General features: G+C 49.4%; 1 protein-coding gene across 3 annotated transcripts in view; it reads right to left on the bottom strand.

Annotated features, from left to right (window-relative positions):
- Positions 1-26959, bottom strand: part of LOC140385400 (serine incorporator 1-like) — a 161526-nt gene that overhangs the window by 19270 nt on the left and 115297 nt on the right. For all 3 annotated transcript variants that reach the window (XM_072467508.1, XM_072467510.1, XM_072467509.1), the window contains one exon: positions 14349-14436. In XM_072467508.1, coding sequence (XP_072323609.1) covers positions 14349-14436 — 88 coding nt within the window. The remainder of the gene's footprint in view (positions 1-14348; positions 14437-26959) is intronic.

Here is a 26959-nt window from a genome sequence, read left to right as displayed (position 1 = left end):
CGAGCGGGGAGCCACCTGCCGAAGAACCACAGCAGTTGCAGACCAGCCACCATCCGGAAGATGGATGCGGACGTTGTCATCTGGAGCCAGAGCAGGGAGATCAGCTGCATGGGTGTCAGGAGCCGCCTTGTGCTGTGCACGAGACTGTTGCATTCGTTGAAGGACTGGAACATGGTCGAGGTCTGGGACGTGATTGGACTGCACCGTCGTCCTCAGGGTGCGACCCATGAGCAGCTGGGCTGGCGACAGACCAGTGGACAGTGGGGATGAGCGACAGGCCAGCAGGGCGAGATAGAAGTCGGATCCCGCATCGGCAGCCTTGCAGAGGAGCCGTTTGACTATGTGGACGCCCTTCTCCGCTTTGCCATTGGATTGGGAGTACAGGGGACTGGATTTCACATGCACAAAGTTGTACCTCCTGGTAAAGTTGGACCATTCCTGGCTTGCGAAGCAGGAGCCATTGTCCGACATCACAGTGAGTGGGATGCCGTGACGAGCAAAGGTGTCCTTACAGGCACGGATGACTGCAGACGATGTGATGTCGTGCAAACATACCACCTCCAGGTAGTTTGAAAAATAGTCTAGAATCAGAACATAGTCCCTGCCCAGTGCGTGGAACAGGTCAATGCCAACCTTGGACCAAGGGGATGTGACCAACTCATGGGGCTGTAGGGTCTCACGTGGTTGGGCTGGCTGGAACCGCTGACAGATGGGGCAGTTGATCACTGTGTTGGCGATGTCCTCATTGATGCCGGGCCAGTACACTGCCTCTCGGGCCCGTCGGCGGCACTTTTCCACGCCAAGATGCCCCTCGTGTAGCTGTTCCAAGACGAGCTGGCGCATGCTGTGCAGGATAACAATGCGGCCCAGCTTCAGGAGGACACCATCGACTACCGCCAGATCGTCTCTGATGCTGTAGAACTGCGAGCATTAGCCCTTGAGCCACCCGTCTGTTAGGTGGCGCATGACATGCTGTAGCAGGGGGTCAGCCGCACTCTCGCGCCAAATTTGGATGAGGCGTCCATCCGTGGCCGGTAGATTGGAGGCCACGAAGGCCACATGGGCGTCAACCTGGCAGACGAATCCCGCTGGGTCACACGAGGTGCTGACTGCCCTGGACAGAGCGTCGGCTACGATCAGGTCTTTGCCCGGGGTGTATACGAGCTGAAAGTCGTATCGCCGGAGTTTGATCAGAATGCGCTGGAGGCGAGCGTCATGTTGTTCAAGTCTTTTTGTATTATATTGACCAGCGGGCGATGGTCGGTCTCGACGGTGAATTGGGGAAGGCCTTACACATAATCATGAAATTTGACGACACCGGTCAACAGACCCAGGCACTCCTTTTCTATCTGCGCGTAGCGCTGTTCCGTGGGGGTCATGGCCGTGACGCATATGCAATGGGGGCCCATGATGAGGCCTCATTGCGTTGCAGGAGCTCTGCCCCAATGCCAGATTGGCTGGCATCGATCAAAATTTTTGTCTCTTTCGCTGAATCAAAAAAGGCCAATACCGGGGCCGTGTTAAGTTTGGTTTTAAGTTCTGTCCATTCGCTCTCGTGGGCAGGAAGCCATTGGAAGTCTGTCGTCTTCCTGACCAGGTTCCTGAGAGCTGTGGTATGAGAGGCGAGGTTAGGGATGAACTTCCCTAGGAAGTTGACCATGCCCAGAAATCGGAGGACCGCCTTCTTGTTCTCTGGCTTTTTCATGGCTGTGATGGCGGCCACCCTGTCCGCATCCGGCCGCACACCCAACTGTGAGATGAGGTCCCCTAGGAACTCGAGTTCCGTCTGGTCAAAGGAGCATTTGGCTCTGTTGAGGAGTAGGCCCTGCTCCCGTATGCGTTTGAACATGCGCTGGAGGCGACCAAATGATTATGTTGCCAACATAGACGCGAACACCTTCAATGCCTTCCATCATTTGTTCCATGATCCTGTGGAATACTTCTGACGCCGATATGATCCCAAATGGCATCCTGTTGTAACAATATCTGCCAAAAGGGGTGTTAAAGGTACACAGTTTCCTGCTGGATCTGTCTAGTTGAATTTGCCAGAAACCTTTCGAGGCGTCAAGTTTGCTGAAGAGCTTGGCCCGAGCCATCTCACATGTGATCTCTTCGCGCTTGGGGATTGGGTAATGCTCCCTCATTGTGTTGCGATTCAGATCCTTTGTATCAATGCAGATTCTGAGCTCGCCGGAAGGCTTTTTTACGCACACCATGGAACTGACCCAGTCGGTTGGTTCCGAAACTCTGGAGATCACTCCTTGGTCTTGGAGGTCCTGCAGCTGCTTCTTGAGGCAGTCCTTGAGGGGTGCTGGGACTCTGCGAGGTGCATGAACCACAGGCGTGGCGTTCTGTTTGAGTATGATCTTGTAAGTATATGGAAGCGTGCCCATGCCTTCGAAGACGTCGCGGTGCTGGTCGATGATGGCATTGAGTTGCACCCTGAAGTCAGCGTCCTGGAAGGCAGATGTGTTATCAGGAGAGAGTGAACTCTTTGAACGAGGTTTAGCAATTTGCACGCCTGTGCGCCAAGCAGAGGGTCCTTCGAGGAGCCCGCGATCTCGAAAGGAAGGATGGCTTTTCGTGACTTGTGCGTCACTTCGAGTTGGCATGAGCCGGTAGTAGGAATGATGTTGCCATTGCAGTCCAATAGCTGGCAGGCCGATGGGAGAATGGTTGGTTTGACACGAAGGCTTTGGAAAGCAGACCACGCCATGAGATTGGCGGAGGCACCAGTGTCCAGGCGGAATCGTATTTGGGACCGGTTGACCGTCAGGGTGGCACACCACTCATCGTCTGGATCGATGCTGTATACCAACAGCGGCTGGTGTCTTTGCTTAGGGGACAGCCTGTTTTTCGTTACGACACCGACTCGAAAAGGCGCCTTCGGGTCCTCGGTGTCACTGCTGTTTGGGAGGTCGGAATCGGACTCGGTGACCGTGGGTTGAATTGCCCAAACATTCCTGTCAGGCTGGCTGAAGCGATATGAATTGGAAGGCTGAGCTGCTCGACAGCAGGCAGCATAGTGGCCAAGTCTTCCACATCGTAGGCATTGTCGAGATTTTGTGGGGCATTGCCACTTTAAATGGGTGGAGCCACAGTTGCCGCACGTCGTGACGTCAGCATGTTCACTGCGCCACCGCGCATGCGCGGTGCGGTCCTGCGTGGTGCGCGCCTGCGCATTGCGTTCCTCCATGTCGCCGTCCCCTCGTTTGGTGCGTACAAGCGCGGGAGTCCGCGAAAAGCGTGCAAAATGGCCGCCCTCATCCAGGCTGAGGCCCTGGAGGTGTTCAATCACTTGGACCCGTTCCGCCTCGTGGGGACCTTGCCGTGCTGTTTCAGCCGCTTGTATATGGGAGTACCGACTGGTGGCATTTTCATGTAGGCCACAGGTCTCGATGGTGGTCGCTAGGGTGAGTTGCTTTACTTTGAGGAGCTGCTGATGTAGCTGCTGAACACCAAAAACGATCTGGTCGCGGATCATGGAGTCGGAGGTGGGCCCGTAATTACAAGACTGCGCAAGGATGCAGAGGTGCGTTAAAAAGGATTGGAAAGGTTCGTCCTTACCCTGCAAACGCTGCTGGAACACATAGCGTTCAAAACTTTCATTCACCTCTACGCTGCAGTGAGTGTCAAATTTGAGGAGAACCGTCTTGAACTTCGTCTTGTCTTCGTCATCTGCAAAGGTGAGAGAGGTGAAAATATGGATGGCATGGTCCCCGGCCGTGGAGAGGAGAAGAACAATCTTTCTGGTGTCCGAGGCGCCCTCCCTGTCCATGGCTTTGAGGTAGAGCTGGAAGCGCTGTTTGAAAATCTTCCAGTTGGCCCCGAGGTTGCCGGCGGAGCGGCGGGCTGATGTTGTCCATGTTGCAGAATGGCGGAATGCTGGTGGAAGGCAGATCACTTGCAGGTAGGTCTAAGAAGTGCTAGTATGCAACCACTCCTGGTATCATGATGTGTTGGGTGTTCTGGATCACATACAGGTCACCAACACTTGAAGTAGTGCAACACTATTTTATTAAAAGGCTAACTATTTAAACATACTTGAACTGTGGGTAAATACGATACCAGCTTTAACTAAAGACCTTTGCCCTGTCCTAACCAGTTGATGCACTCAGCACATAGTGAATGTCTGTGTTGCAGGCTGTGAGCTCTGTGCTCCTAGCTAGCTGCTACTCGAATGAGCGGGAACTCTGATGTCCCCTGTCTTTATAGTGCGTGTGCTCTCACTGGTGATTGGCTGCGGTGTTGTGTATGTTGATTGGTCCCACTGTGAGTCCATCAGTGTGTGTCTGCACCATGATATACTGGTGTATATTATGACAAGAAACATTTAAGCAGCCATTCAAGTTGAAATGGAACATTCTGACCCGCTAAATGTTCTTCCAGGTTTCAAATATGTCAGTGTTTTTAAAACTTTTTTTTCCAAAATCCACTTTTGCCAACCGGTCGACCTTCACAACACATGCTGGCTGACCGTTGCAGCATACTTCACGTTTGCTTACTTTTAAAGCAAAAAGGAAGCTTGCTTGGTCTCACCAGCTTACTCCAAAAGGTTCACAGGAGGATAGGGAAATGCACATATCAGGTGCAGAGTTCAGCCAGTTCCTTTATGCCATCTTCATCTTTGTGAGAACGGAAAATCCAACCTTGCACATGTAGGTCATAATGAAGGGCAATAACAACAAAATTCTTGATTTACTCATCACTGCATACTCCGGGTCGGCGCTACTCCAGAATGCTGACAGCCTAATGTGCTGTCACTGGTTAGGTACAGCAGCTTAGTCTTTCCATTTGGAATCAGCTGTAAGTTAGTAACTGACTCTGGGGTCTCAAGCTCAAGGGGAATTTTTCACCCATCACTTCTCTTTCAAAACCTGAAACTTCTCCTATCATTTGCCAGTACTCCCCTGTATATTCCCCTGTATATAACACCCATAGACTTTGCACCCTTATTTGCATGGGCACAATTGACAAAACCATACCTGAAGGAATCATCTTTATACTGCTTTGCTCTTGATATAGGTTTCTCCTTTGTAGGCTGTTCACCAGAGGCAGTTGAGCTCTATACATAGTTAACACTAGCACTGCTCTGTCCTGCCATGGATTTTCCTGAGCAGCTCACTCCAGCAGATTCAGCTGTGAGATCCTGGCCAGTAGGTACACTACCTATTTGTGTCTCTGGTCATCTCTTCTTTGTAATAAAATTATCCTTTTTCACAGTCCTCTTGCCTTGCTTGCTGGCAGCTAGAAAATGGAAGAAGCTGTCCTCTGTGAATTGGCGTCAAAGGCACATACATACAGGATGCTTGATGTCAAGTGTATGTGAAGTGTGCGTGACCTGCTCCCTGCTGCCGCTTCTGGTCGGAAGACTGCACACAGCCTCATTTTGTTCTCATTTAAAAGCCGGTAGCGGGTGCCATTCTTGATTTAAATCCCAGTAGAGGCACTGGGCATTTCTCCCGTGATCAGGACCGCCGTGATTGATTGCTGTGACCCGTCCATTGTTTGCAACCCACATTTTGAAAACCCTTAAGTATGTAATCCCACAGCACCTCCCAGACCGAGCAAGCCTTCGAGAAACAAAGGCCTCCATTAATATAGCACCTTTCACAATGAAGAGACATCTCAAAACGCTTTACAGCCAATGACGTACTTTTTGAAGTATAGTACCTGTTGTAATGTACGAAAACCAGCAACCAATTTGCACACAGCAAACATTCACAAACAACAATGTGTTAATATACACTTGCAAACTGCAAATTTGCTTCCGCTGCAGATGCCCCCCATTGTTCGTTGTCTGTTTAGAACCGATGTCACAGTTCTGTAGCAGCCTCTCTCCTGCAAACGTTTTTGTTGACTTGCCTTTCAGTCAATCTAGCTGCTTATACCAGTTACATGTTCATTTGGAAAGTTAACAAGTGATTCAGCTGCATTATTACCAGCTCACTTTGATTGGCTTATTGGTTGTACATTCATTGTAAGAACATACAATACATTGAGTACATCACTGCCCTTCTGAAAGTGTGCAAAACGAGAGATAAATTAGTTTAACTCTCTGTACTGAGGAAACCGAAGGTCGTGTGCTGGAAACGCTGGGGTTGAGTCTCACCCCAGAGTGGCCACAGAATTTGTGAATACAGAACTGGAGGTACTCCTGAATGCCGTGGTGGAGAGGCCATCAGCACTGTGCGCCCCACCACGAGTTCTGGGCAGCAGTGTCAGAAGAAGCTGCACAACCTTCTCAGGACAGCCTGGGAGAGTCACTACGTCCATGCCCCTGACATTACCCTGTCCCCACCCCCCACCCCCATGCGGCCCCAGCCAGGTGAACTGGTAGGCAGTGCTCGGCTAGGATGGGCAACCCCCTTGACCAGGTATGGTGAGTCACCACCTCTGTGCACCTGGCACCACCACCTCACACCCCTCACGCCCGCCCCAGAGGGTGACCGCACCTCACCCACTGTCAGCCCACTTTGCACCCCATCCTGCACCACATGTCAACACTTGTACCACCCACCATGGCCAGGTGCCCCGCGCACACAGGCCACCAGCTGCAGACCCCCTGTGTTGCCCATGTTCGGAAGTCTCACACTGTGCATTATCTGTTCCCCCTCCCAGCAGAAGGTGGTCCACAACTGCCGGGAGCTGGAGGAGAACAGAGGGGGCCTGCGGACCTTCGGCCCCTCACTGTCCGGAAGCAGAGGGCATTGGATCTGGTTGTCGGGGTGAGAGAGCGGGCAGTCGCAGAGATAGAGGATGGCATGGGACAACCAAATGAACTCCCAATGCGTTGTGATATCCCTATGGCACATGAGTCACCCCTCCTCCCACATCACGCCTACCCGCGATCTCACCATACGTCTTGTTTTGAGTCATGCAGGGTCACCACCAGACGATGAGGAACCAGCTTCTGCCCCCACCCCCAGCTGAAACCCACGGCTCACCGCCGATGAGGCAGGACCGTCTGGGGTCCCATGCCCACCCCACCTCAGACCACATGTCCAGGGACGACACCGATGTTTCATAACTGCTGTCACTGGCACCCTCCACCATCCCAGAGACACTCCCCTCGGTTGGGCATTTTAGTGAAGAGGCTCCTGGGGCTCGATCTGGTGCGCACCACACATGCAGTGGTACATCAGGTGGAGGTAGGAACCCCCGAGGGGGTGGACGGTTGGAGGACGAGCCGACCCCAGGGACTAGCTGCCGTCCAAATAGGTCTAGTGCTTCTGGACAAGGCAGTCCCATCAATGTTTGAGACACAGGCACAGAACTGGGGACTACATGAGGGGGTAGCAGCAACCATCTAGCGCTTGCAGGTGCAGTTGGAGGAATCCAAAGACCTGCAGGACCAGGAGCTGGTGCCAACCATGCGTACTATCCATGCCCCAAACATACGGGTGGCATCAGCAGTGGAAGCATTGGGTGCGAAGGTTTCAGCCATGGGTCAGGATGTCCAAGGCCTGGGGCACAATGTGCAGGCAGTGGCTGAGGCTCAGGCCAGGGTGCCATGTCACAGGCCACCCTGTACCAGGGCCACATGGACATTGTTGCAGCGCTCCACTGCATGGTCCTGTTGCATCGGGTCATAGCTACGGGCATCGAAAGCAGTGGCCTGGCATTGGCTGACCTGAGCCAGTCCCAGAGGAACCTGGCACTGACCTAGAGGGACGTGGCACGGTTGGTCCCTGAGTGACATGACACAGTTTCAGAAGGACATAGTACATTTCCTGTGCTCCATTGCCACGAACATTGAGACCCTGGTCGAGACAAGAGCGGGCCTCCAGGACTGGCAACACCAGGTGATGGCAAAGCCCCCGGATTTTGCTCTGGCCGCACCACTGCCCATAGAGTAGTCGGGAGACCTTCGGGTACCCCAAGGGAAGAGGAACTGATGGGGCCAATACTCGTGACACCTCCAGGGGTGGCACTGGAAACACCGTAACACCTCTGAATCCCCCCCACCTGTCCCTGGCACATCTGATGGGCAGTATGCAGAACAATGTGGCACCATGCCACCTCTGACACCCAGAAGACTGCCGATCCAGAGAACATCCGCCAAAGGGGACCCAGGTCATAGGGTGGGTTCCACATCAGGCTGCCTCCACTTCTGATGTATCACCTGGGGAGCCACATAGAAAGAGCGTTGTGACACGAAAGATTAGAAAGTTAGACACCAGTTACGTTGTCACATAGGAGAGCCTTCGGGGCTGGGGAAGAGTTATTGTACACTGTCATCAAAAAACACATGGTCACCGACATTCGGACCTGCCTTGGTCCTGTGTCCGCAGGGTGTGAGGGATCGGCTAGGCTGGTGCAGAGGGTGTGCCGGTTGGGTGTGGACATGGAAGGGGGGGGGGGGCAGAGAAACACGTGCGAGAAGATGTGAGAAATTAAAGAGTTAAAGCGAAAGGAGAGTGAAATGGAGATATGGGTAATGATGAGTAGAGTGTTGCAGGAAGGGACAGAGCATAAAAACCTATAGAGAAAACCAGCAGATAAGGTTTGAGTTTGCAAGGATGTTGAAAAGACGGAATTAAAGGCTCTGTATCTGAAGACATTCATCATTCATACCAAAACAGATTTATCGACAGCACAAATAAAAACAATCTATATGTTTATTAATTATGCCAATGCAAATCAGGGTGCAAAGCTCATGTGTGTTATATGCAGGGATGTACTGGCAAATTAAAGATTAAAACCCTCAAAACTTGAAAGACATTTGGAGACATGGCGAGTTCGAGGACAAACATCTTGATTTTTTTCAACGGATGCAGTGAGGACTTAAATCATCAGCTGAAGTCCTTAGAAGAAATGTAACATTGAATGACGAAGCAAGTGAGATCGTGAGGGCCAAGCAGGCTCAGCAGTCACATTAAAGATCAGCAGAAATGGTGGGTCGCGAAGTTCGGGCAGCGTGGGTCATGAAGTTCAGCCGGCATGGGTTTCGAAGGACGGCCTGTTGGTAAAAATCGATCCCGGGCAAAAAAGTTCAAAAAACACTGCCCTAGACTCACTCTCCAGAGGACCAATAGTACTTTTCTTACTCTTTTCCTATTCAAATACTTATGGTAACTCGGATTATGATAATCAGCTAGCTTTTTCTCATCCTCTGCTTTCTGCTTCTTTGTTATCTTTTCAGTAATTCTTTGCTGGTTCTTAAAGTTTGTTCAGTCGTCTAACCTACCACTATTTTTTACAGATTTGTACACTGTTTCTTTCAATTTATATCATCCTTGACTTCCTTATTTAGCCCAAGAGGATGCCCTTCTCAAAGAGCTTTCTTTTTCATTGGCGTAACTCTTTGCTGAGAGTTATAAAATATCGCCATTAAAGTCTGCCACTGCAACTCTGCTGCCCAACCTGTTAACCTAGTTTCCCAGTTCACTATGACCAGCGCTGCATTCTTACACTCATAGTTATGTTTATTTAGGTTCAAAACACTAGTCATGGGCCCACACTTCTTGCTTTCAAACTGAACGTGAAATTCTATCATGTGATCACTGTTCACCTAGAGGTTCCTTTACCTTATTCATTAATCCTGTTTCATTGCACATCACCAGGTTTAGGATAGCCTGCTCTCAAAACCACTATGAATTCAGTTCCCAGGTTACCTTTGCCAATTTGATTCTCCAAACGTACATGTAGATTAAAGACACCCCTGATTATTGTAGTCTCCTTCTTACATGCCTCATTAATGATTTCCTATATGCTCTGTCCTACAGTGTAACTGCTGTCAGGAGGCCTATAAACTACTCCCACAATAGCCGCCATTGGCGGGATGCTCCGCCCTGACCCGCCACATTTCTGCCTCAACCCACCGGCGGGATGCTCCATTACGCCGGCCAGTCAATGGGGTTTCCCATTGTGGGGCAGCCCCACACCGTCGAGAAACCCCCGGGCTGCCGGAAAAACGGAGCATCCCGCCGGCGGAGAACCCCGCCCCTTATCTTTAATATTTCTCATCTCTATCCAACTGATACTACATCCTGATTTTTCAAGCTAAGGTCATCTCTCAGTACTGAACTAATGACATGCTTAATTAACAGAGTCTTGGCATTGCAAACGCACATATAAAAACTTCCAAAATGTTATGAGCTCCACTACCCTTTCAGCCACCGAATTCCAGACTCTCGCCATCCTCTGGTTGAAAAGGGCTTTCCTCACACCCCCTCTAAACCTCCTGCCCCTTACCTTAAATCTGTGCCCCCTAGTCATTGATTCCTCGACCAAGCAGAAATGTTTCTTCCTGTCTTCTCTATCTAGGTCCCTCAGTTTTCTCTGCTCCAAGGAAAACAACCCCAGTCTATCTAATCTCTTTTCATAGCTAAAACTCAGACCAGGCAACATCCTGGTAAATCTCCTCTGCACACTTTCCAGTGCTTACACATCCCTCCTATAATGTGGATTCCAAAACAGCACACAATATTCTCGATGTGGCCTAACCAAAGTTTTATACAGTTGCAGCATAACCTCCCTGCTCTTGAACCTCATGCCGCGGCTAATAACGGCAAGTATACCCTATGCCTTCTTAACCACTGTATCCACCTGCTTTGCTACCTTAATGGACCGGTGTACATGTACAACAAGGTCCCTCTGATCTTTGGTGTTTCCCAGGGTCCTGCCGTTTATCATGTATTCCCTTGCCTTGTTTGTCCTGCCCAAGTGCATCACCTCACACTTATCTGGATTGAATTCCATTTGCCACTGATCAGCCCATCCTCCTGTAATCTAAGGCTATCCTCCTCACTAGTTACCACCTCACCAATTTTCGTATTGTCCGCAACCTTAGTGATCAACCCTCCAACATTCATGTCTAAATCATTTAAATAATCCACAAACAGCGAGGGCTCCAACACTGTTCCCCAAGGGACCACACCAGACACAAGATTCCAGCCAGAAAAACACCCCTCAACCATCACCCTCTGCTTCCTGCCATTCAGCCAATTTTGGATCTAACTTGCAAATATTCTTGGATCCCATGGGCTCTTACCTTCGCTATCATTCTCCCATGTGGGACCTTATAAAAAGCCTTGCTGAAGTCCAGGTAGACTACATCAAATGCATTTTCCTCATCTACACACCTGGTCACCTCTTCAAAAAAATTCAATCAAGTTGGTCAGATATGACCTCCCCTTCACAAAACCATGCTGTTCTTGATTAATCCCTGCCTCTCCAAATGCAGATTAATTCTGTCTCTCAGAATTGCTTCCAATATCTTCCCCAACACGGAGGTTAGACTGACTGGCCAGTAGTTTCCTGGTTTCTCCCTTTATCCCTTCTTGAATAATGGTCCCGCATTGGCTATCCTCCAGTCCTCTGGCACCTCTCCAGTGGCAAGAGAGCAATTGAAACTAATTGCCCGCACCCCTTCTATTTTCTTCCTTGCCTAGATCACTCAGAACCTCCTCTCTGTCCATGTTAACCTCTTTAACTTTTTGGCAGTCCTCCCTGATTTCTATACCCACACTGTCCCTTCATGAGTGAACACCAACACAAAGCATTAATTTCAGACTCTACCTACATCCTCTGGCTCCACACACAAATTACACTGTGGTCCTTATGGACCCTACTCTATCCAGAGTAATCCTTTTACCCTTAGTATCCTTTTATGTCATGTTTGGCTTTCCTTATTTCCTTTTGAAGTTCCCTTTTGCACCTTTTATACGCCTCGAGATCTTCTGCTGTTTTAAACCCTCGATATCGGCCATATGCCTCCCTTTTTCTCCTTCTCCAATGCTGTATCCCCTGCATATCCAGAGTTCACTGGACTTGTTGGTCCTGCCTTTTTTCTTGATTAGAACATGTCGGCCCGATACTCTCTCTATTTCCTTCTTGAATGCATCCCACTGTTCTTTCATGGATTTACCTAAACGTGTCTGTTCCCAGATCACTCTGGCTCAATCATATCTGATCTTATTAAAATCAGCCTTCCCCCAGTTTAGAACTTTAATCTCAGACCCGTCCTTTTCCATAACAAAATTGAATCCAACAGAGTTATGATCACTGTCTGCAAAATACTCCCCCACTGATACTTCAACCACTTTCCTGGCTTTGTTACCTAAAATTCAGTCCACAACCTCTCCCTCTCTTGGAGGTCCTTCTACACACTGACTCAAAAAGTTCTCCTGGATACATTTTAGGAATTCTGCTCCCTCTAAACCTTTTACACTATAGCTACTCCAGTTAATGTTGGGGAAGTTGAAATCCCCCACTATCACAACCTTATTATTTTTACATTTCTCTGAAATTTGCCCACATGTCTGCTCTTCTATTTCTCTCGGACTGTTAGGGGGCCTGTAGAACATCAATGTGATTACTCCTTCTTGGTTATTAAGTTCTAACCATATGGCTTCTGTTGAAGAGCCCTCAAAGGTGTTGTCCCTCCTTACTGCTGTAATTGATTCCTTGATCAAAATTGTGACACTCCCTCCTCTTTTACTTCCTTCCCTATCTCAACTGAAGATCCACTACGTGGGATAATGAGCTGCCAATCCTGCCCCTCTTTTTTAAAAAAAATATTTTATTAAAGTTTTCAAACACAATTTTTCCACCTTACAAATCAATCAAAAAAGATAACACAATAACTAATAGATAACATTTTTTAAATAAAATAGTGAACTAACAAAGTAACAAAACATTGTGCTCACCCCCTCCTCCACCCCAACCAGAACAAAACAGGTTGCCACCGCCCCCCCCCCCTCCCCCCCGGGCTGCTGCTGCTGACGATCTATTTTCCCTTAACGTTCCGTGAGATAGTCAAGGAACGGTTGCCACCGCCTGGAGAACCCTTGAACCGATCCTCTCAAGGCAAACTTCATCCGTTCCAGTTTTATGAACACTGCCATATCGTTTGTCCAGGCCTCCACGCCGGGGAGTTTCGCTTCCTTCCACACGAGTAAGATCCATCGCCGGGCTACCAGGGACGCAAAGGCCAGAATATCGGCCTCTTTCGCCTCCTGCACTCCCGGCTCATCCGCTACCCCAAATATAGCTAACCCCCAACCTGGCTTGACCCGGACCTTCACCACCTTTGAAATCACTCTTGCCACTCCCCTCCAGTACTCATCCAGTGCCGGACACGACCAAAACATATGTGTGGTTCGCCAGGCTTCCCAAGCACCTCCCGCACCTGTCCTCCACCCCGAAGAACCTGCTCAGCCTCGCTCCCGTCATGTGTGCTCTGTGTAGAACCTTGAATTGTATCAGGCTAAGCCTGGCACATGAGGAAGAGGAATTTACCGTACTTAGGGCATCAGCCCACAGACTCTCCTCAATCTCCTCCCCCAGCTCTTTTTCCCATTTTCCCTTTAGCTCCTCTACCAGCGCCTCCCCCTCGTCTCTCATCTCCTGATATATTTCGGACACTTTGCCCTCCCCGACCCATACCCCCGAAATCACTCTATCCTGGATCCCCTGTGTCGGGAGCAGCTGAAATTCCCTCACCTGTTGCCTCATAAACGCCCTCACTTGCATGTATCTAAAGATATTCCCCGGGGGCAACTCATACTTTTCCTTCAGCGCTCCCAGGCTCGCAAACGTCCCGTCAATAAACAAATCTCTCAATCTCCTAATTCCTGCCCGATGCCAGCTCTGGAACCCTCCGTCCATCCTTCCTGGGACAAACTTATGGTTGTTTCTGATCGGGGACCACACCGAGGCACCCGTCACACCCCTATGTCGCCTCCATTGCCCCCAGATCCTTAAGGTTGCCGCCACCACTGGGTTCGTGGTATACCTTTTCGGGGAGAGCGGTAGCGGCGCCGTCACCAGCGCCTTTAGGCTCGTTCCTTTACAGGACGCCATCTCCAGCCTCTTCCACGCCGCCCCCTCTCCCTCCCTCATCCACTTGCGAACCATTGGCGGCCCAGTAATAATCGTCCAGATTCGGCAACGCCAGTCGCCCTCTGTCCCTGCTGTGCTGCAGGAACCCCCTCCTTACCCTCGGGGTCTTCCCTGTCCACACGAAACTCATAACACTCCTATCTATTTTCTTAAAAAAGGCCTTAGTGATCAAAATGGGGAGACATTGAAACACAAAAAGAAACCTTGGGAGGACCATCATCTTGACCGCCTGCACTCTGCCCGCCAATGAGAGCGGCAGCATATCCCACCTCTTGAAATCCTCCTCCATCTGCTCCACCAGCCGCGTCAGATTGAGTTTGTGTAAAGTTCCCCAGCTCCTGGCTACCTGAATCCCCAAATAGTCCCCCTAATTCTCTCCACAGATGCTGTCTGAATTGCTGAGTATATCCAGAATTCTGTTTTATTAACTGGTAATATTAAGAATTTGCATGTCAAAATGAAGAAACAGTATATTAATAAGAAAAAAATAATCTACTTACTTGGCTCATTTGTCATTGCGGACCAGGTAAGGTACATAATGTACAGAGTGATGATGGAGGACTGAAGGCCAGTGCAAAGCTGGAATTCCTACAAGTGTATACAATTCAGTAAAGAATCTTAATTGTTAGTAATCAAGTATAAAATATTAAAATAAATCTCACAATTTAAGAAGCATTCTTAATTATGAGGAAATGTTTTGCTGAATAGCTTGTTAAACCTCCAGGGTCAGGCAATAAAATCAATTTCAAACTGTATTGGACAAATGTACATTGCTCAAAACGGTATTAAAATATTTTTGAATAAAAGCTGATAATGCAAATTGATGTTCCCAAATAGCACCAAACATTTCAAACAATTGCTTACAGAACTCTTTTAGTTTCCAAAAACTTTCCGAAAATCAGTTCGTACTGTTAATAATCACAAAATATATCCAAAATGTACAACTTACATAAGTTCAAACAACCTGCATGCAATTTGTATTGTAAGTCGAAGGATATATTATATTACACTGGCATGATTTAAAATATTACAGTACATGCCATTCTCGAGCCATTGTCCTTCCTCATGATTTTTCTTTCTTCTTCCTCATTTTTTTCACCATCTTTCTGCTAATGGATCAGTCTCTTTGTTGGACTGCCAGTTTTCTCATTGTGCTGCCTGCATCATACATCCAAAGGCTTTTCTCATTGATTCTGCCATGTTGTCTCTGTGAGTCTTTCCCCTCAGTTTTCTTTTTCATCTCACCAGTGCTTCTGTCTCATTACCCTACATGTTCCATTAACAATGTACTTAATGTGTTTCCTCTCTTTTGGAAGCCCGAATAGTCACTGGAAAATGTGACTCATGCGGCCACATTTTCACCACAGAGGTGGGAAGCTTGAATAGCAACCCCTCAAGTTTATTACAAACTTATTCAGTTAGTTACAAATTATAAACAATCCAGGGAACATGCTCCCTATCACATGTTCATCCAGAGTTTTCCCCATTTCCCCCCTATCCCCTTTCCCTCCCCCCCCCCCCGCCCCCCCCACTGCGTAGCAAACAACTCTTCAAACATGGCTACGAACAGCCCCCACCTTGCCTCAAAGCCCTCCACTTAACCCCTCAGTTCATATTTAATCTTTTCCAGATGGAGAAAGTTATACAAATCTCCTAGCCAGGCTGCCACCCCCGGAGACCTTGCCGACCGCCATTCCAGTAAGATCCTTCGCCGGGCAACCAGAGAGGCGAAGGCCATTACATCGGTCTTCCTCCCCTCCATCAGCTCCGGCTTCTCTGATATCTAAATATCACCACCAAAGGGTCCGGCTCGACCTCCTCCCCACAATCTTTGTTAGTGTCGCGGACACTCCTGCCCAACTCCCGCAGCCCCAGAACATATGTGCGTGGTTTGCTGGTGCCCGCCCATCCTTCTCGCACTCACCTGCCACTCCCTGGAAAAAGCCACAGTCCACTATGATGCATGTAGGAATTTCAGCTATATTGGATTATAAGTATTTGGTGAAATAAGGGTTAAAAGCTTGGGTTAGAGTGTGTTTGAATGCTGAAATTTTGTTTTAAAAGATTCTTGGTCTGAAAGAAGACAACGCTTTTAGCAGCCAGAGGTGCAAATAACCTTTGTAAAAAGGTTTGGCTAAAGCAATTTTGTTTTAATTAAAGGGATTCCCTGGGAAGTTAATTCGTTTTCAGCTTGGTGAGGTGATGTCATTGATGGGTAAAGCTAAGGCATCAGGCTTTTTGAGAAAGCATTTTCAGTTGAGTTCTGAGCTGAATGAAGCTGTGTGCACAGGTGAGTCAGTTATGCTGTCACTGTAAGTTAGTTGAGAGAGATTAACAGGGGCAGCATGGTGGCGCAGTGGTTAGTATTGCTGCATCATGGTACCGAGGATCCGGTTGCGATCCTGGCCCCGGATCAATAAAGTAAGGCTTCTCTGTACTACAGGTACGGGGGTAGATCCCTGCCTGCTGGCTCCGCCCAGTAGGTGGAGTATAAATGTGTGTGCACACCGAACTGCTCCCATTTGTGGCAGCAGCTGCAGGAGGCCACACATCTGTGCTTAATAAAGCCTCGATTACTCTCTACTCTCGTCTCGTAATTGATAGTGCATCAATTTATTAAGCAGAGATATTACAGCGATGGAACTACGCATCAAGCCAGATCGCCTACAGCTGCACCCTCAAGCAGCCAACTCCACGTCGGCCTTCGACCACTGGCTCGCTTGTTTCGAAAGCTATCTTGGGTCAGCGACTGAACAACCCTCGGACGCACAGAAACTCCAGATATGTGCTCACGGGTGAGCTCTGAAATTTTTCCCCTTATCCGGGATGCGCCCACTTACCCTGAAGTTATGGAGCTTCTGAAAGGACACTATATCCGGCCGATCAACAAACTCTACGCCAGGCACCTCCTGTCCACGCGGCAGCAACTCCCTGGTGAGTCATTAGACGATTTCTGGAGTGCCCTGCACATCCTGGTGAGGAACTGCGACTGCCAGGTAGTTTCGGCCACTGAACATACAGAACTCTTAATCAGCTTTTGTTACGGGCATGGGGTCAGCGTACATCCGGCAGCGCCTATTAGAAGGGGGTACGCTCGACCTCGCGGCGACCAGACAACTCACTAACTCGCTAACGGTAGCCTCCCGTAACATACAGTCGTACGCCCCCGACCGCACGGCGCCCGCATGGTCTTCGTGGGCCCCACCAGCGACCGCCCGAAGCCAACCCCAAGCCTGCGCTGCGTGGCAGCCAGCCAACCCCGGGGGGCCTAAATGCTATTTCTGCGGGCAGACAAAGCACCCCCGTCAGCGCTGCCCGGCATGGAGTGCAATCGGGAAGACCTACGGGAAGAAAGGACATTTCGCTGCTGAGTGCCAGGCCCGGTCGATCGCTGCTGTATCTAGGCCCAGTGTTCCTGCATCCCGCGCGTGCGACCCGTGGGCGCCGCCATCTTCCTCCCAGCAGACCACGTGCGGCCCGTGTGCGCCGCCATCTTTAACGCTGCTTACCATGTGCGCCCGTGGGCGCTGCCATCATCGGCGCCATTTTGGACCGCGCCTCAAGACCCCTGCTCATCGGACACTTCATCTGGCCACTCATCGCCTGCCACCGCCGCCGACCAGCCCGGGGCCTACCAACACCAGCCGCAGCTCGCCTCCATCACGCTCGATCAGTCCCAGCCGCACATCCTCGCAACTAGACGATGACGGTGAAAGTCGATGGCCACAAGACATCCTGCCTTCTTGACTCCGGGAGCACGGAAAGCTTCATCCACCCGTCTACGGTAAGGCGCTGCTCCCTCGCGGCACACCCCGTTACCCAGAGAATCTCCCTGGCCTCTGGATCCCATTCCGTGGAAATCCAGGGGTACTGCATCGCCACCTTTACCGTCCAGGACGTAGAGTTCAGCAACTTCCGGCTCTACGTCCTCCCCAACCCCTGCGCTGCCCTGTTACTCGGCCTGGACTTCCAGTGCAACTTCCAAAGTCTAACTCTAAAATTCGGCGGATCCCTACCACCCTCACCGTTTGTGGCCTCACGACCCTTAAGGTCGACCCACGTTCCCTGTTTGCAAACCTCACCCCGGATTGCAAACCCATCGCCACCAGGAGCAGACAGTACAGTGCCCAGGACAGGACCTTCATCAGGTCGGAGGTCCAGCGGCTGCTGCGGGAAGGCATCATTGAGACCAGCAACAGCCCCTGGAGAGCCCAAGCGGTAGGAGTAAAGACTGGGGAGAAACATAGGATGGTCATTGACTACAGTCAGACCATCAATCGGTACACGCAGCTCGACGCGTACCCCCTCCCACACATATCTGATATGGTCAATCAGATTGCAGTGCCGGGTCTTCTCGACAGTGGACCTGAAATCTGCCTACCACCAGCTCCCTATCCTCAAGGCGGACCGCCAATACACTGCGTTCGAAGCAGACGGCCGCCTTTACCACTTCCTTAAGGTCCCTTTCAGCATCACTAACAGGGTCTCGGTCTTCCAACGTGAGATGGACCGAATGGTTGACCGGTACGGACTGCGGGCCACCTTCCCGTACCTAGATAACGTCACCATCTGCGGCCACGACCAGCAGGACCACGACGCTAACCTCTTCAAATTTCTCCACACCGCTAAACTCCTTAACCTCACGTACAATAAGGAGAAGTGCGTGTTCCGCACCAACCGCTTAGCCATCCTTGGCTATGTTGTGGAAAATGGAGTTCTAGGGCCCAACCCCGACCGCATGCACCCCCTCATGGAACTCCCCCTTTCCCACTGCCCCAAGGGCTTGAAACGATGCCTGGGGTTATTCTTCTATTATGCCCGTTGGGTCCCTAACTATGCGGACAAGGCCCACCCACTCATCTACTCCACAGTTTTCCCCCTGAAGATTGAGGCCCGCCAGGCCTTTAACCGCATCAAAGCAGACAACGAGACCCTCCCTTTTCAGGTCGAGAGCGATGCATCGGACGTCGCTCTGGCCGCCACCCTCAACCAGGCAGGCAGTCCCGTGGCATTCTTTGCCGCACCCTCCATGCCTCCGAAATTCGGCACTCCTCCGTCGAAAAGGAGGCCCAGGCCATCGTGAAAGCTGAGTGGCATTGGAGGCATTACCTGGCCAGCACGAGATTAACACTCCTCACTGACCAATGGTCGGTTGCCTTCATGTTTAATAATACACAGCGGGGCAAGATCAAAAATAATAAAACCTTAAGGTGGAGGATCGAGCTCTCCACCTACAATTACAAGATTTTGTATCACCCCGGGAAGCTCAACGAGCCCCTGATGCACTATCCCGAGGTACATGTGTCAGCGCACAAGTGGACCAACTCCGGGCTCGACGCGATGGTCTCTGTCACCCAGGGGTCACGCGCTTCTTTCATTTCATAAAGGCCCGAAACCTGCCCAACTCCATTGCGGAGGTTAGGACTGTCACCAGAGACTGCCAGGTCTGCGCGGAGTGTAAACCGCACTTCTACCGGCCAGACCGAGCGCACCTGGTGAAGGTCTCCCGCCCCTTTGAACGCCTCAGCATGGACTTCAAAGGACCCCTCTCCTCCACCGACCGAAACACGTATTCCCTGAATGTGGTCGATGAATACTCCCGATTCCCCTTCGCCATCCCATGCCCCGATACGATGTCTGCTTCGGTCATTAAAGCACTCAACGGCATCTTCGCCCTGTCTGGTTTCCCTGCTTACGTCCACAGCGACCAGGGATCCTCCTTTGAGTGATGAGCTGCTTCACTTCCTGCTCGGCAAAGGCATTGCCTCGAGCAGGATGACCAGCTACAACCCCCGGGGAAACGGGCAGGTGGAGAGGGAGAATGGGATGGTCTGGAAGGCCGTCCTGCTGGCCCTGCGGTCTAAAATTCTCCCGGTCTCCCGCTGTAAACTTTAAATTCTCACAAACCTGTAAAAAGAAATTCCACCACCCCCGCTGGACTCTTTTTTTTAACAGGGGGTGAATGTGGTAGTCACCACTGTTTCTATAATAGTTGTATTAGAGGTAATACGGTAAGGCTCCTGTATTACAGGTACGGGGGTAGATCCCTGCGTGCTGGCTCCACCCAGTAGGCGGAGAATAAATGTGTGTGCACACCGAGCTGCTCCCATTTCTGGTAGCAGCTGCAGGATGCCATACATCTCTGTTTAATAAAGCCTTGATTACTCTCTACTCTCGTCGCATCGTAATTGATCAGGGATATAAGAGTAGGAAGGTAGTGCAGGTGTCCTCTGCGGTCATCTCCCTGCAAATCAGATATACCGCTTTGGATACTGTTGAGGGAGATCGCTCACCAGGGGAAGGCAGCAGCAGCCAGGTTCATGGCACCGTGGCTGACTCTGCTGCGCACCTGGGCTAGAAGAAGAATGGCAGGGCTATAGTGATAGGAGACTCAATTGTAAGGGGAATAGACAGGCAGTTCTGCGGACGCAATCGAGACTCCAGGATGGTTTGTTGCCTCCCTGGTGCAAGGGTCAAGGATGTATCTGAGCGGCTGCAGGACATTCTGGGGGGGTTGGGGGGGGGGGGGGTGAACAGCCAGCTGTCGTGATGCACATAGGCACCAACGATATAGGTAAAAAACGGAACGAGGTCCTACAAGCTGAATTCAGGGAGTTAGGAGTTAAACTAAAAAGTAAGACCTCAAAGGTAGTAATCTCAGGATTTCTACCAGTGCCACGAGCTAGTCAGAGTAGGAATGTCAGGATAGATAGGATGAATGCGTGGCTCACGAGATGGTGCAAGAGGGAGGGATTCAAATTCCTGGGGCATTGGAACCGGTTCTGGGGGAGGTGGGACCAGTACAAACTGGATGGTCTGCACCTGGGCAGGACTGGAACCGATGTCCTAGGGGGGGTGTTTGCTAGAGCTGTTGGGGAGAGTTTAAACTAATGTGGCAGGGGGATGGGAACCGATGCAGGAAGTTGGAAGGTAGTAAAACAGGGACAGAAACAATAGGCAGTAAGGGGGAAAGTGTAAGGCAGAGTAGCCATAGTCAAAATCAAAAAGGGCGACAGTACAAGGTACAGTGACTGAGGGGAGCTCAGTGAATAGGACCAGGAATACTAAAAGGAATAAAACGGGAAGTGAAAACATTAATGGTAAGCGACGCGGCAGGTTGTTACATGAAGATATAGGTTCAACGACAAGGAAAATTAGGAGAAAAGTTAAGAGGAAATATAACTTAGGAGAGGTTACTGATCGAGGTGTTAAGATTCAGAACAGAGGTTAAAAACCCAACATAAGTGTACTTTACCTGAATGCTCATAGTATTCGGAATAAGGTAAATGAGTTGGTGGCGCAAATCATCGTGAATGACTATGATTTAGTGGCCATTACTGAAACATGGTTAAAGGATGGTCACGACTGGGAGTTAAATATCCGAGGGTATCAAACTATTCGGAAGGACAGAGTGGATGGTAAGGGAGGTGGTGTAGCTCTGTTGTTTAAGGATGACATCCGGGCAACAGTAAGGGGTGACCTCGGTGCTATGGAGGATAAGGTTGAATCCATTTGGGTGGAAATCAGGAATAGTACGGCGAAAAAGTCACTGATAGGAGTAGTCTATAGGCCACCAAATAGTAACATTATGGTGGGGCAGGCAATAAACAAAGAAATAACTGATGCATGTAGAAATGGTACAGCAGTTATCATGGGGGATTTTAATCTACATGTCGATTGGTTTAACCAGGTCGGTCAAGGCAGCCTTGAGGAGGAGTTTATAGAATGTATCCGCGATAGTTTCCTAGAACAGTATGTAATGGAACCTATGAGGGAACAAGCGGTCCTAGATCTGGTCCTGTGTAATGAGACAGGATTGATTCAGGATCTCATAGTTAGGGATCCTCTCAGAAGGAGCGATCACAATGTGGTGGAATTTAAAATACAGATGGAGGGTGAGAAGGGAAAATCAAGCACTAGTGTTTTGTGCTCAAACAAAGGAGATTAAAATGGGATGAGAGAAGAACTAGCTAAGGTAGACTGGAAGCAAAGACGTTATGGTGAAACAGTTGAGGAACAGTGGAGAACATTCCAAGCAATTTTTCACAGTGCTCAGCAAAGGTTTATACCAACAAAAAGGAAGGACGGTAGAAAGAGGGAAAATCAACCGTGGATATCTAAGGAAAGAAGGGAGAGTATCAAATTGAAGGAAAAAGCATACAAAGTAGCAAAGATTAGTGGGAGACTAGAGGACTGGGAAATCTTTAGGGGGCAACAGAAAGCTACTAAAACAGCTATAAAGAAGAGTAAGATAGATTATGAGAGTAAACTTGCTCAGAATATAAAAACAGACAGTAAATGTTTCTACAAATATATAAAACAAAAAAGAGTGGCTAAGGTAAATATCGGTCTTTTAGAGGATGAGAAGGGAGATTTAATAATGGGAGATGAGGAAATGGCTGAGGAACTGAACAGGTCGGTCTTCACAGTGGAAGACACAAATAACATGCCAGTGACTGATGGAAATGAGGCTATGATAGGTGAGGACCTTGAGAGGATTGTTATCACCAAGGAGGTAGCGATGGGCAAGCTAATGGGGCTAAAGGTAGACAAGTCTCCTGGCCCTGATGGAATGCATCCCAGAGTGCTAAAAGAGATGGCTAAGGAAACTGCAAATGCACTGGCGATAATTTACCAAAATTCACGAGACTCTGGGGTGGTCCCGGCGGATTGGAAATTAGCAAACGTGATACCACTGTTTAAAAAAGGAGGTAGGCAGAAAGCGGGTAATTATAGGCCAGTGAGCTTAACTTCGGTAGTAGGGAAGATGCTGGAATCTATCATCAAGGAAGAAATAGCGAGGCATCTGGATGCAAATTGTCCCATTGGGCAGACGCAGCATGGGTTCATAAAGGGCAGGTCGTGCCTAACTAATTTAGTGGAATTTTTTGAGGATATTACTAGTGCGGTAGATAACGGGGAGCCAATGGATGTGGTATATCTGGATTTCCAGAAAGCCTTTGACAAGGTGCCACACAAAAGGTTGCTGCATAAGAAAAAGATGCCTGGCATTAAGGGAAAAGTAGTAGCATGGATAGAGGATTGGTTAATTAATAGAACGCAAAGTGTGGGGATTAATGGGTGTTGCTCTGGTTGGCAATCAGTAGCTAGTGGTGTCCCTCAGGGATCAGTGTTGGGCCCACAACTATTCACAATTTACATAGATGATTTGGAGTTGAGGACCAAGGGCAATGTGTCCAAGTTTGCAGACGACACTAAGATAAGTGGTAAAGCAAAAAGTGCAGAGGATACTGGAAGTCTGCAAAGGGATTTGGATAGGCTAAGTGAATGAGCTAGGGTCTGGCAGATGGAATGCAATGTTGACAAATGTGAGGTTATCCATTTTGGTAGGAATAACAGCAAAAGGGATTATTATTTAAATGATAAAATATTAAAACATGCGGCTGTGCAGAGAGACCTGGGTGTGCTCGTGCATGAGTCGCAAAAAATTGGTTTACAGGTGCAACAGGTGATTAAGAAGGCAAATGGAATGTTGTTCTTCATTGCTAGAGGGATGGAGTTTAAGACTAGGGAGGTTATGCTGCAATTGTATAAGGTGTTAGTGAGGCCACACCTGGAGTATTGTGTTCAATTTTGGTCTCCTTACCTGAGAAAGGACGTACTGGCACTGGAGGGTGTGCAGAGGAGATTCACTAGGTTAATCCCAGAGCTGAAGGGGTTGGATTACGAGGAGAGGTTGAGTAGACTGGGACTGTACTCATTGGAATTTAGAAGGATGAGGGGGGATCTTATAGAAACATATAAAATTATGAAGGGAATAAATAGGATAGATGCGGGCAGGTTGTTTCCACTGGCGGGTGAAAGCAGAACTAGGGGGCATAGCCTCAAAATAAGGGGAAGTAGATTTAGGACTGAGTTTAGGAGGAACTTCTTCACCCAAAGGGTTGTGAATCTATGGAATTCCTTGCCCAGTGAAGCAGTAGAGGCTCCTTCATTAAATGTTTTTAAGATAAAGATAGATAGTTTTTTGAAGAATAAAGGGATTAAGGGTTATGGTGTTCGGGCCAGAAAGTGGAGCTGAGTCCACAAAAGATCAGCCATGATCTCATTGAATGGTGGAGCAGGCTCGAGGGGCCAGATGGCCTACTCCTGCTTCTAGTTCTTATGTTCTTATAAGTTAAACTCTATAGATTTTGTTGCGTGAAACTTTCGGGAGTTGCATAAACTGAAAAATAGCTTGAGCCGTACCCGTGTTTGCACCACCGTTTTATTTCCCCTTGTCCCAAATTTCCGGGAGACAGAACTAATTGTCGGGATGGCCATGAGGCAATGAAACGCCTTATGCATCCTCAAGAGCCCGAGGTTGCAGCGACCAATAGATCAGAACAGTGTCCCGTATGGGAAGTCGGGATTAGGAGTTACCTAAAGGGGAAAGGATGGCCCCTATGGTCGGAACTTTGCTCAAATGAGGAAACAGGTCCTGGCAGCATAGGACAGACTTGGTGGGACAGCCTGACCGAGATCCACAAGAAGAGTTTGACTAAGGTTCGTAAGCCGATGGCAATCGTGTCCTGTCTGGCACAAATGCGAGGCACAGAAGAGGTCGTGAGGACGCTCCGTAAGCAGCTTGAGGAGAAGGAGAGAAGTAGAGAGGGAAATTTAAGTGAAAGCGAGAGATTAAATGTACAGCTCCGGGAGCAGTTAGCGGCGAAGGACAAGGAAATGGATGATGTCAAGAGGGCACATCAATCCTGTCTCGCCCATCTTAGCAGCTTCCAAATCCAGTACGATAAGGCCTACCAGGACACACAACGTGCTGTAATGGTAAGAGAAGAAACAGAAAACCAGGTACAACAGTTAAGGAAACAGTGCGATGATTTGAAGGCAGCCCTCCGAGCACTCCACAGTTCCACCACGGAACAGAGGCAGAGTTCGGTGGATCATGCCAAGTGCAGGCAGCAAATTGCAAAGCTGCAATCCCTGGTATCTGTTCAAAATGGGTTTAGAGACACCTTTGGCCCACAGCTAGATCAGGAAGATGGCCCCGATTGGCAGGAACTCAGTGAAATGGCCCAACGGTACGTAAGTGAGACCGAGAATCAAAATAGAGCCCCCCAGGCTCCAAAAAGAAAAGCACCCGCACCACTGACTGCACAGGCAGCACCCAACCCAATGAACCCCATTACCACACAGCGCAGGGATACCACGGAAGGCCAACCCGATTTTGTGTACACCACGCCATTAACGATCACCCAGTTACAAGATGCCCGTGAGAAGATAGATACTTTCTGACCCACATCACTTTTTCGAGTTAGTGAAGCAACAGACCCTCATGTACGGTTTAGATGAGCCGGAAGAGGTAAAGCTCATAGTGATGAGCCTTGACCCGTCAGTTAGTTCAGCCCTTCCGATTCACAAAATGTAGGAGGAGGTAGCCTCCAAGAAATGAAAACAACCATTTTAGACGCCATAGGATATAATAGAGGAGATCCGGTAGACGGACTCAACCGGTGCAGGCAGAAAAAGGGAGAGTATCCAACAGCGTTTGCTGGACGCCTCTGGATCCATTTTACTGCTGTATTTGGTGTATTTGGTGAGTTAGCCCGCACCCATTTATCAGTAGACAATACGGCCAAATGGACCCATACGTTGGTATCCCATGCCACAGAGGCAGGACAGAAAGCATGCGCCAGTTACGACCCCTCAGACCCAGCAGATCCAGAGCTTGGGAACAGTCTGTACAGAAAAAGGCAGAGCAGGAGAGAGTAGACGCCACAATGAATCCAGTAAGGGCACACCAAGACCCCACATGGGTCAATGAAGGCAGAAGTAGGGCAGCACCCCAAGACACACGAATGTTATAATTGTCGACAGAAAGGACATAATGCCCGTGAATGTCAAGCCCCCCCGAAGCAGCAACAGAATCAGCACAGAAACGCCCCCCCCAGAAACAATACCAGACCCATTCACAGCGTTAGCGCCCGACCAGATAATTTGGCCATGAATCGCACCGATTGACGGTGTTCGGGCTCCCCAACTTGGGCCTACGATACCCTTTGGGATAAGTCCAGAAGACCGGTCGTTGCAGGCACAGTCCGGGGACACCCCGTAGAGTTCCTGTGGGACACAGGAGGGCCCCGAACCACGTTAAACTCCTCCATCATGTACCAGAAAGATATATGGCCCACTACGGACACCATTACCCTTAGTGGCTTTACAGGTCACCTCCAGCAGGGACACATCACAGCCCCTGTGGACGTACAGCTCGGTGATATTAGAACAAAACACTCGGTCGTTTTAGTAGATTTACCCCAGGCAGCAGAACACATCCTAGGCATAGATTTCATGAGTGCACACAACCTTTCATTCGACCCAGTCAACCGATGCATATGGAAAATGGTTAGAGCAGCACGAGCCCCCACCACGCTCACAGTAGGTGATTATGCCCATAGAATCAGCTCAGTAGGAGAGTACTGGTTTGATCCACAGACCATTACCACGGACAAAGCGGTTAGAGAAGTCTTGAAAAGACATAAAGCAGCATTTTCCCAGCACAAGCACGACTGCGGCAAAATCCCAGGAATAGTAAACATTACACATCCCGATCCCTAGCCCAGAAACAGTACAGCTTCCCCCAGCAAGCAAAGGGAGAGATAGCCAAGGTAATGCAAAGTTTATTGAATTAAGGAGTGATTCGACCTGTTGCATCGACGAACAATGCCCCGATTTGGCCAGTAAGGAAACCAGATGGTTCATGGCGACTGACCATCGACTACAGAGAGTTGAACAAAGTGACTCCCTTAGCAGCCCCCACCATTGCAATGAGTCCTGAGACCATGTTGAGACAGGGACTCCAGTCAAAATCTTTTACGGTACTGGACATCAGCAATGACTTTTGGTCCATACCACTGGACAAAGCATGCCAGTATAAATTTGCGATCACTTTCCAGGGACAGTAGTACACGTGGACGTGCCTTCCACAAGGCTTGCACAACTCCCCCTCCATTTTTCACAGACAATTGGCAAACGGATTATCTAAATGTTCCCGCCCTGAATGCCTTGTTCAGTATGTGGATGACTTGCTCCTACAGCCGGACAGCAAGGAAGAGCACATTTCGCTTCTTTCTGAATTATTAGAACTGCTCACAAC

The sequence above is a fragment of the Scyliorhinus torazame genome, chromosome 11 (assembly GCF_047496885.1).
Source record: "Scyliorhinus torazame isolate Kashiwa2021f chromosome 11, sScyTor2.1, whole genome shotgun sequence".
In the NCBI taxonomy this organism is placed as follows: domain Eukaryota; kingdom Metazoa; phylum Chordata; class Chondrichthyes; order Carcharhiniformes; family Scyliorhinidae; genus Scyliorhinus; species Scyliorhinus torazame.
Note: the sequence above shows the minus strand (reverse complement) of the source record. Positions and strands in the feature narration are given on the sequence as shown.